This window comes from Pinus tabuliformis, chromosome 5_1 (genome assembly GCF_031772625.1).
Source record: "Pinus tabuliformis cultivar Carrire ecotype Pingquan chromosome 5_1, CPIR1, whole genome shotgun sequence".
Lineage (NCBI taxonomy): Eukaryota > Viridiplantae > Streptophyta > Pinopsida > Pinales > Pinaceae > Pinus > Pinus tabuliformis.
In genome coordinates this window covers 337,051,823-337,063,478 of record NC_142305.1, presented here as the reverse complement: position 1 = coordinate 337,063,478, position 11,656 = coordinate 337,051,823, and the positions used below count along the sequence as shown (strand labels likewise).

General features: G+C 34.1%; 1 protein-coding gene across 1 annotated transcript; it reads left to right on the top strand.

Moving 5' to 3' along the window:
• Positions 1-8,562: 8,562 nt before the first annotated feature.
• LOC149164791 (expansin-A8-like) lies at positions 8,563-10,248 on the top strand. Its single transcript, XM_089430986.1, has 3 exons — positions 8,563-8,747; positions 8,892-9,210; positions 9,875-10,248. The coding sequence occupies exons 1-3, from the start codon at positions 8,618-8,620 to the stop codon at positions 10,176-10,178; spliced, it is 753 nt and encodes a 250-aa protein (XP_089287112.1). The 5' UTR covers positions 8,563-8,617; the 3' UTR covers positions 10,179-10,248.
• Positions 10,249-11,656: the final 1,408 nt, after the last annotated feature.

Sequence of the window (11,656 nt, the reverse complement as noted above, 5' to 3'; positions counted from 1 at the left end):
GAGTGATTCAATAAAACAATTGTTATTATTTTTATTTAAATTATATAAAAAAATGTTTTTATTTTTATTTAAATTATATAAAAAAATGTTTAAATAAAAAAATTGTTATTTTATGAGGTAAACGTAAACCATTGTTATTTTTCGGGGTAAATTTTATGTGTTGAAATAAAATAACCATAATATTTTTGGCATTCAAAATGGATTTTATGTGTTAAAATAAAATCACCATAATGTTTTTTGGATTTGAATAAGTGATATTTTCACATAAAGTATCTAAATAACATATTTATTTGTTATGGATTTAAAATCTAGTGGACATGAAAAGAATTGTTATTATTTAAATTTAAATTTAAAACTAATAATAATAATAAATCAATTTTTTAAAAAAGATATTTTTAATTTTTTTTAATAATTTTTAATTTATATAAATTTAATATAAATTTAGGCATATAAAATTTTAAATCCATATAGGTTACACATGTTAATGCCTCTCCAGATATATCGTAGTTCTTGGAAGATTATTTCAAGGAATGGCTTAGTGCTCTTGATAGTGTCAAATAATAACACAAATTATTTCTTTATCTGTGAAGTGGTTTGAATGTGTAGTTTCACTTGAACTATAACAGGTTACATCATTGAAATTAAATAATTATTTTAAAAAATAGAAAAAAAAAACAATAAAATTGAATATACAGATTCACTTGTACATGAATCATTTAATATTTCTCTTATTTTCTAATAAAATATTATTTTAATTTACTTATATGTTTTGTTTATTTTACCTATAATATAGTAATACCCATCAAAATATTAAAAATACAAATTTTCAAACAACATATCATTTTAATTTGTTTAGATGTTTTGTTTCCCTACTTCATATTATAGTAATACTTATCAAAATTCAAAATATTAAAAATACTAAACCCATCCAAAATATTAAAAATACTAAACCCATCCTCACCTCAAGGTAAAAAGAGACACTAAATTACTAGCAACTCATTGGCTTTGTCTTTTAGCTACTAAATTCTTTGTTTCATTTAGCTACTAAAATTCTTTCCTATTTCAACATTTTTTTCTTATGTAAAACAACCAGAGTATCTATTCAAATGACAAGGTGCCCCTTTCTCAGGTTCTCCAATTTTTTGTTATACCATGCACGATATACATTTCAATGGCACACTAGGCATAATTAAAATCTCATTAAAAATAATTTAGAAAATAGTAGCTAATTTCTAAAATTTAAAATCAAGAAACATATAACTAGGGCACTCTATTTCTGCACCATAGAAGGGGTGGATCATATTAGTGCATATTGCTCTAACATATTTACTAGTAATGAATTTTAGTTTGTATACTATTAATCTATTTAGGGTGGGGTGTATATTCATTTCTTAACACTTTTTGATAGTAATTTTTAGTGTGTATACTATCAATCTATCTATGGTGGGGTGTATATTCATTTCTTATTACTTTTTGATAGTAATTTTTTGTTGTTGCAATATGAGGTTGTGCCCAGGCCAAGGATAATCTATTCTTTTAAATGTAAGAATGATTTTCCTAATAGTGGAACATCGTCATCACAATGGTGTCAGATTCTATTATGCTTGGAGACACCTTAATATATTGTACCTTCACCTTCAACTCTTTCCTATGAGATTTGAACCTACGAAAAATAATTCAAATAAATTGTTGAGATCCACCTCCATGTCCTCCCTATGAGATTTGGACCTAAGCATTGAAACTTTGTCTTTTTGGCCTTCTACCTCATAACCAGGAGGTTGCGCAACATACACTTCCTCTTTCAGCACTCCATTTAAGAAAGTTTATTTTACGTCCATTTGATACACTTTCCATTTATGTTGATTGGAAATCGCCACAACTGTACGCATTGTCTCCATCCTTGCGACTGTCGCAAACGTCTCCGAATAATATCTTGTATTTTGCTACTTGTATCCTTTGACTTCTGGCCTTGCTTTGTGCCCTTCAATCTTACAGTCGACATTGCTCTTGGTCTTATATACCCACTTCACTCCAATGACTTCTTTTCCTTATGGAAGGTTCATTAACTCCGATGTGTCATTCTTTTCTATCGCTTCTATTTCTTCCTCCATTCCCGCAACCCATTTTTCTTCTTTGATTGCATCTTGAAAATGGATTGGGTCATCTATATGACAAAATAATGCAAATAAGGCCTCTCCTTGATAGTTCACTTGTGTGACAACTGCATCTTTTCTTCCATCCTCTTGTGAGTTCATTGATAGTTGTGTGTGCACACCTTCTTCTTTCAAATCTGATCTTATGTTTAGGGGAAACATTCTATTGTTTTTCATCCGAACCTTTGCAATTAGCTGTTTGCTTGGAGGCCTATCCAATATTGTGCACACATCATATTTGAAGAAGACATTGTAGCCCTTTTGCATGAGTTGTCCAATGCTTATGAGGTTATGCTTTAAACCAGGGACAAAGTAAACATCTGAGATGTACTTCTTCTCCCCCTTCTTTGTTACGATATTAACTCTTCCTTTTCCCATGACAGATACTTTTCTATCAGTCCCTAATGTCACTTTAGATTTCACACTTTCATCTAGATTGGAAAACATTTATGCTTTCCTGACATGTGGTTGCTACACCCTGAATCTAGATACCATATATCACTTTGTTTTTCTTGTGCTACATTACAAGCTAGAAACATGATATCATGGTTCTGATTTTCCTTTGTGAAATTTACACTTGGTTTGTTACGAATGTCATATTGCTTCTTTCTACATTCCTTTGCATAATGACCATACTTCGACATTGGACTTGAGATTTATCATACCTATGACTTTGTGCTTGATTTTGGCTTGGGCCTTGACTTGGAATTTGATTGTTTCCCCTTCCACTTCATCTTGAAGAGCTGCTTCTTCCACCTCTGTGTGGGCTTCTTCCTCTTCCTCTAGCATATGATCTTCCTTTGCCTCTACCTTGACCAAATGAAACTTGTTTCTTGAAGGAATGCTCCAATGAGGTGCTTGTTGCTCTATTCAGTCTATGTTCATGACAAGTCAGTGATGCATGAAGCTCATCCACTAAGAACTGTGAGAGATCCTTTGTCTCTTCTATGGCCACAACAATGGCATCAAACCTTGCTGGAAAACTTCTCAAAACTTTCTCAGCTATTCTGCTTTCCTGAATTGTCTCACCATGAGACCTGATTTGAGTAACCAACCCAATTACATGTGTAAAAAACGAGTCTACATTCTCACACCCTTTCATACAAAGTGTTTCAAAATCTCTTCTCAACCTTTGCAGTTTTGTTGTCTCCACTTTTTCCATGCCTTGGTAGGTTGTCTCGAGGGTGTCCCATGCTTGCTTGGACTTCGTTGCTGCTGCAACCCTTGGGAAAACACTTTCATAAACTGCTTGAAAAATGTAGAAGATGGATTTTTCATCCTTCTTCCTGTTGTCCCTCAACAGATCCATTTCTGCTTGAGACAAGGCATTGTATGCTTCTACATCTACTGGTTCTTGAAAACCATTCTCCACCAAATCCCAAATGTCTTGAGAAGAAAATAGGGCCTTCATTGTAATAGTCCAATAGTCATAACTTTTGTCATTAGATTAGTCAAGCTTGTGCTTGATGTTGCCATTTCGGAGTGAGAAAAAAAACCTTTCTACCTGCTTGTAAATATGCTAAAAAAAGCAATATGTCCTCAAAACAAATTTTAATTGCTAGTAAAAACACTTGTTTTTACACCAACAATGTTTAACTCGCTATGATACCATGTTAGAATATCAAAAAAAAATTCGTAGGGTCAGAGGAGAAGAATCTGGCTCAGAATTCAGTTGCGGCAAGGTAAGTCTTATGTTGCAGCAATGATATCGCAGCTACACAGAGGCTTAAATAATACACGAGACACAGGAAATAAGTCATGGAAAAACATAGTAGAAACAAAAAGGTTGCGGTAAATTTACTCATGAAGGTTTAGAACCACATCGCAACATAACATACTTTGTATTATATTTCAAAACATAGGAAAAAAACATTTGCGTAATAAATGGAGTCTACTGGGGTTGCGAGTAAATGTCTATGAAATTGGTTTTCGTGCACCCACCAATATTTCCTCCACAGTTTTCTCCTCACTACCTCACATACTTTCAACCTCTCTCGCGCTCTCTAACATGCAAATGACTTTTACATTCACATTTATCTCAACATACAAATTTGACATTAATACATGACAGAGAAAATATTTAAAATACAGCATGGTCAATTTTACATAATAAATGGTTTTCTCAACTTGTGTTATGGAGTGTGGGCCCAAAATTCATTAAATGTGTTAAACTCACTCTGTCCTATTTTGCAGAATGGTCAGCGTTGTACTTCTGTTCTAACTTCAATCCTTACACGCTTCTGTTCTGACTTGTTCTGAGTTCAATCCTTTCGTGTGCAAACAAAATTGCATACAAGGTGAAACAAAATTGCATACATGCAATAGTTAACAGTCAAGCATGGTGTTTGTCAGTGTTTTTAAGAAGGTGGTTGGGATTATTATTTCCAACATCCCCATTTTATATAATGTGGGCACTAATAGCCCATGATATGCAACAATATCACTCGCTTTCAAATGATCTCCGTTGATATTAAAGGCCATACTCTTAAAAAGTATTAAATTTTTTGTTAAAAAATATTAATTTTATGGGACCTTTTTTGTTGGTTTCATTTAGCGATAATTTGAATGTTGAATCACATGGTTTACATAATACCTCATAACAGGACCAATGCACTAATTTATTTATTAGAGATTTAAATTTATATAATTTCAAAATTTATTTTAGATTTTAAAGTAAAATTGTTATTTCATTTTTTAATACTATCATCATTATCAAATTAAATAAAGAAAAATTAATTAAGAAAATTGTTATATGTTTTTTAATAATATTTTTTTTAATTATTATGTTTATTATGATGAGATATCTTATCTCTCATTAATAAGTACACATGACCATTTTTAATTTGTAAAGGTAGAAAACAAGACTAATAAAATTCAGGATGACTACTAACTTATTTCAAAAATCATCATAACTTTCTATTAAAGTTGAACTAACTAAAGCATATAAAATTGTAACTTTTTTATCATAAATATTATTACAAATTTACATATAAAATCGTAGCTTTTTGATCATAAATATTACTACAAGTTAGTCCCAACACTACAAAATGTTTGAAATATATACATAGAAAAACAAATCATTTTCAAAACACTATTTCTATTTTAACATATGAATCTAAAATTTTGATTTTATGTTACGATTGCAATTAATATGAAGAGTTAGTATAAATCATTTTCAAAACACTGTTTCTATTTTAACATATGAATCTAAAATTTTGATTTTATGTTACCAAGTGTAATTAATATGGAAAACTTAAAAATTGAAAAACTATTTTTCAACCAAAAAATTAACCAACAAAAAGGTTTTGATAGTAGTAAAATATATATTTTGATAATAGTAAAGTATCAAGTATCATTAAATTTTACTTTAGTTAATTTGATTGATGTTACCTGCTCCAAATTCCTTTCATAATAGAGAAACAAATTGATCTAAAAAAAATTAAATGTAATTTTCAAATCATTCATAAAAAAACACGGATTTTGAATTCATACCATATGTCAATAAGATTTTTTCAGGAAGAAAAAAGCAAGATTATATTATACTGGTCCTATATAAACAGTGGCAGAAAGTACATATCATGTATTTACATATATCATATTCCATGGGAGAAACTTTTGTGCAAAAAAATACAAAATCTCAGATAAGAAAGATAAGACTTATGCAAAGACATCTCTAGCATCCCGCTAGGAGCATGTAACAGAGATGGATACTATCATTTGAGACCACCCATATTCAAGAGAAATCAAAAAAGGATACAGAAAGGAGAAGGACCATAAGCAAAAACATTTGAAACCATTGAAGATGATTAGAAACCTGGGATACAGAAGTCCTGTATGAAAAAATACTCCCCTTATGCCAAAACCTCCAGAGAGCAGGTACCTGTACCGAGGAGAAGACCCTGCTTAGATAGACAATTCGCAACCTGATTCCGAGTCCTGTAGATGTGTTGAATAGAGCTGCCAACCATGAGGTCCCAAAAAAGCATGACTCTCTCCAACCAGCCAGCAAGATGTGCGCATCTGATGATGCATTTGCCATTAACATGATCTACCATGGACTTGGAGTCCCCGTAAATAGAGATGGAATGGATGTCAAAATAGATACAGAAAGCGAGCAGACCGCAAGGACCATCGCCTCCGCCATGCTGTTTGTCCCATTACCAGCATTCCAAGCCAGTCTGTAATGTAGATGCTCGCTTATGATTATGAAAACCCCACAGCCACAAGAATTTCGTTGGGCAGCTCCGTCAAAAAAGGCCATCGGGGGCCTAAGGAGAGGATCAGGCAGCCCATTCCTGTTGGACTTTTTCATTTTTGGACTCTCTTTGCGGACAGAACCGAGAAGGAAAGAAATGTTTTGTATAATGTCCATGAGAGACACCCTTGCATCATTAAAAATTTTATTGTTCCGCCAGCTCCAGGCACACCATAAAGCAGTCACAAAGATCGGCCTCCATGATTCTTGTTGTCTACCCCACCAGACAAAAGCGGCAAGGGATAAAGATATTGGGTTATAATATGAAATGCCAAATAAGGTTGCTCAATCATCTGTTAATATATTTTATAATATATGAAATGCCAAAGAGCACAGATGGGAGTAACATAACACGACAAAGGCATTCGCTTATAATATGAAATGCCGAATAAGGTCACTCAATCATCTGTTAATATATTTTATAATATATGAAATGCCAAGGAGCATAGACGGGAGTAAAATAACATAACACGACGGCATTAGCCATTCTCAAAACCAAAGGTTAATTGGTGAATTTAATAAATTATCCAAATCTATAGCAATGATTCAAAATGGTTTAATGCTTTGGTAACCTTACTGTAGTTTTATAGGACCGAACTTTCAGATATTTTTTTTGTAGTTGTCACAATCACAAACATTTATGAGTTTGGTTCGAGTACATTTGAACCATTAACTAATATGTGATTGAGAAGTTACTATAGAGAATGAAATAGACATTTTAAAAGTCCAAGAAACATTCCAAATAAAATTTGTATTAAATATTGTGGCCCCTGGTAAACCTTAACATCCTTTTTGCAACCTCTATTGGGCTTTGAATCATTAGAATTTTGTCTTTTAAATTATATATATTAAATATGAAAAAACACTCTTTAAAAATATAACCATTATAAAAAGGTAATTTATAACCGAACATTCAATACTCCCTATTCTATAACATTGTTACGAGATCATATCATAAATATTCATATGAATTATATATATATATATATATATATAACCTCATCTTACATTTCTATTTTTTTTTTACCCCATATTAAATTTATTTCATGTCTTCATCTAACCGTCTCACTTTTGTTATCACGAAAAGTTCTTTCACTTAGTACTCAACTTACATTCGTCCTTATCACTCTGCCTTTACACTACCACGTAGAAAGTTGACGTTTCCAATTCTGTACGCTTCATACGTCCAGGGTCATCAAAACGCCTACTTAACCTCTTATAAATTCTGTCCACGTTGAAAACTGCAAAATTTGCACCCATAGTTTTGCCACGTAGCCATTTTATACTAAGAGTTCAAAATTTACCCACAACTAAAGAAGGTCTTCACTGGTAACATGTGTGGCCAGCACTAAATAATTGCAAGGGCAAGTGTGATATCTGTTATTAATTTTAATCCGTTAGAAATGTGAATGGGATGTAAGTAATATTTTGAACAATATAAGAAGGCGATATTTTTCTTGGAAAATTTGCCTAGTACTCTGTTTCGCCGGATTCAAGTCATCTATCCATGTCACGTGGCCCACGTTTTCGTGCGTAAATGCCATACGGACTTCGTGTCCGACCGCTTGGACACATCATTCAGCGTTGAGGACCGTTGATACAGTTGACATCCATGTTTTTCATTTGCAAATGCTTGCTTCGCTCCGCACTTGATTGAAAAAATAAGAAATCTATGTACATCCATGTTTTTCATTTGCAAATTCTTGCTTCGCTCCGCACTTGATTGAAATCTATGTACATCCATGCTTTGCATGTGAAAATTCTTGCTTCGCATGACATTTCTACCATCATCAAAAATATATATATTATTTTCTATATATAATTTATAAAAAGTAATCCCTAAATTCCAGCGAAGACACGAAGAACCATATACCTTTCGGCACTTATAAGTAGAGAGAAATTATACGCTTAATCGTCGCCCACCGGCCGTGAAGGTTATAGGATGGTCAGACCTTTGAATATAAGAAACGCCGGCCACCGTTTGTTTGAACGTGCCGCGTACGTCCACCAAATATCTTAACAGCGAATCATATCTCCGCACGCTGCGATGGGTACGGCCATCCGCGGAAGAAAATTTGATCCTCTGTCCACCTCCCAAATCTATTTATTGGGAAACCTCGGAGTCCAAGACTCACTTGTGGATTGAGGCATCACTTCTCACCCCAGATATCAGTTCAGTTGAAGTCTACTTATATTAAGCAACCGCAAAATGGCGCCTGTAACACTGACCACGATGTTCAGTCTCTTGTGGATAGCTGGTGCGGCTTTTGCATTAGATGGTGGCTGGCAATCTGCACATGCTACGTTTTACGGTGGCAGCGATGCGTCCGGCACAATGGGTAAGTTCATAACTCCACAAAACTCCAGCCCTGTGGACGTCTCGGAGGGCGCAGACACTATTCGCTTTGCAGTTTCAGCTTTAGATTAATAATTTAATACCATATGTTAGCTAAAGCAAATCGATGGTGAAATTAATTTGACAGGCGGTGCTTGCGGATACGGTAACCTATATAGCCAAGGCTATGGAACGAACACTGCAGCTCTGAGCACGGCGCTTTTCAACAATGGCGCTACTTGCGGAGCCTGTTACGAAATGAAATGCGACCACCACTCCGACCCTCAGTGGTGTCTACCGGGCACTGTGACAATTACTGCTACTAACCTCTGCCCCCCTAACTCTGCTCTTACCAACGACAATGGAGGATGGTGTAATCCACCTCTCCAACACTTCGACATGGCTCAGCCTGCGTTTCAACAGATCGCCATATACAGAAGTGGCATTGTTCCAATCATCTTCAGAACGTAATTAATTAATTATGGTTAGCTCCATTAAGTTTTACACAATTGCTGCCTAAAATTATGGAATTTAAGCTGCAGTCTTTCCTTAACTTATGGAAACCAACTGCAGTAGTTTCCTTAAGTTAAGGAAATCAACTGTAGCTAATAAATTTATTGTTAAGAGCTACTGAAGTGGTCCATTACTCCCATCTGGAGTTCTCTGCCTTGATCTGTGGGACATCTGACACATAGCTATCAGAACCTTGATGGAAGCTTGGCTATAAATTCATCTGTTTGGTCCCCAAGCTCATATCTCAATCCCCTTCAGTTTTACACCATCTAGCTGAGATAGCAGAGCTTGGAAGTGCCTTATCTTTTGTGTTCTTTTTCTTATTGGTTGGATTGAAGTTGGAGTGCTGAAGAAGAAGCTTGTGGACTGCGGCCTGCATCAATACATCACCAATGGCTGGAGGTAACTCGTATCCCTGGGCATTAAGTTTCAGTGATTCTTTTCAGTTATTCCGCATATAGAAGAATCGTTGTTGAAATTGAAGAATTTCTAACAATTATTACCCTAATTTGTCTGTCTAACACTCCACTCCTATTCTTCAATCCTTAGAATTTATTCCCAACTTGACTTTAATTGGGATGAAATCCTAACCGGCAAGGTCAATATTTATGTATGCAGAGTACCATGCGTGAGGAAAGGTGGAGTTCGATTCACGATCAATGGCCACTCCTATTTCAATTTGGTACTCATTACCAACGTAGGAGGTGCAGGCGATGTGGAGGCGGTTTCCATCAAAGGTTCCAACACTGGCTGGCAAGCAATGTCCCGCAACTGGGGACAGAATTGGCAGAGCAACTCATATTTGAATGGGCAGACTCTCTCCTTCCAGGTCACCGTTAGCGATGGGAGAACCATCACATCCTATAACGTCGCTCCCGCAAATTGGCAATTCGGCCAGACATTTGAAGGACAGCAATTTTAGCCCATTGTCATCTGCTTCAAAACTAACCTGTCCAAATAGAATAGTACAATAGGCAGTATTCCACACTAACCAAGGGTACGAGGATTGCTACCCACTTCTAATTGTTTCTGCTGTATAGAATTAATATACACGTCCTGTATATTGCTGCGCTGACTGGGGACGGTGATATATTGTATCAGTGACATGTTTCTCCTAAATTCTGTAAATTGGAGCTTTATGTTTTAATTGTTATCATTGACGGCAATTATTGGAGATTTTGATGACCTCTACTCGCGCATTGTCGTGATTGAGTTAATTGATTTTGGTAGCCTTCGGCTCCACTAATTAGTTGATGGGCTCCACTAATCATGTTACCTTGGTTGATGGGCGCTTCTCAAAATTTAGATGGAACTTTGACAAATTTATTTCACAGGTCAGTGAAACCGCTGCATACATTCAAAGCCTCTCCGTTCATCTCGACTCCCCTCCTACAATTCCTGTTTTTCTGGCAGGTGCTGCGAAATTGCGAATGTTATCTAATATTTTATTGCAACACATATTCCTGCTTCGCCGTCCCGGTAAATTGCGAAAACGCGTTTGACTGGGGACTTCGCCATTGTTCAGACGTTTCTGTGGTTTGAAGCATAGTTACCAAGTTCGGCCGTCTTGGCAAAAGTGTTCGGAAATTCGCTGATTTAATACGTATAGGATATATATAGGATATCTTCAAAACCTCATTTTACTTTAACATATATATATATATATTACTGGGTAGGAAATCCAATCCACTATATTGATAATGATGCAATGACAATTATTAACTAGTGTGGAGAGCTCAATAATGTGAGAAAATATTTTTCAACAAAAATATTAACAAGCAAAGAGATACTCATATTCATAAAATATCCAATATCGTATTAAATTTCAATTAAAACAATTTAGCTTATCATAGATTTGTTAAGTTTTTTTTTTTTTTTTTCTAGAGTTAAGATAGTTTTACATTTTGGTATATGTGTTATAGTTTTGTAGTTTTTGAATTTCCAACTTAAATGAATTTCCAATCCACATTTGAGTTGGGTTTTCTTTAGCCATTGATATGGTTTTATTTTTTTATTGGATGACATTCTAAATACAATAGGAAATAGGACATTCTAAATACAATAGGAAATAGGATTTGTAATTATGAATTAAAGAATCTAAATAATTTTTGTATGTAAAAGTTGTTGTACTTATATAGTGTTATATGAGCTATCATTGTTTTGATTTCTATGGTTATGTTTTTCAATTTTATTGATTAATAATATTGGGTGAATTTCACTATATTGTTATGCCCATTATAACATATTTTTTTATTCTTTTTTATTTTTCTAAATAAAAATATATTTTTCTACAAAAATTGAATGAATTATTGATAAATTTTGTAAATCTTATAAGTTAGATATTTTTGAAAGTATTAAATCAAGAAAATTTACAATTTCAATCAGTTAGGTCGAACACTT

Coding starts and splice junctions, on each gene's coding strand:
- LOC149164791 (XM_089430986.1), top strand. CDS start 8,618: ATGGCGCCTGTAACACTGACCACGATGTTCAGTCTCTTGTGGATAGCT. Junction 8,748..8,891: donor CGATGCGTCCGGCACAATGG/GTAAGTTCATAA, acceptor TTAATTTGACAG/GCGGTGCTTGCGGATACGGT. Junction 9,211..9,874: donor GTTCCAATCATCTTCAGAAC/GTAATTAATTAA, acceptor TTATGTATGCAG/AGTACCATGCGTGAGGAAAG.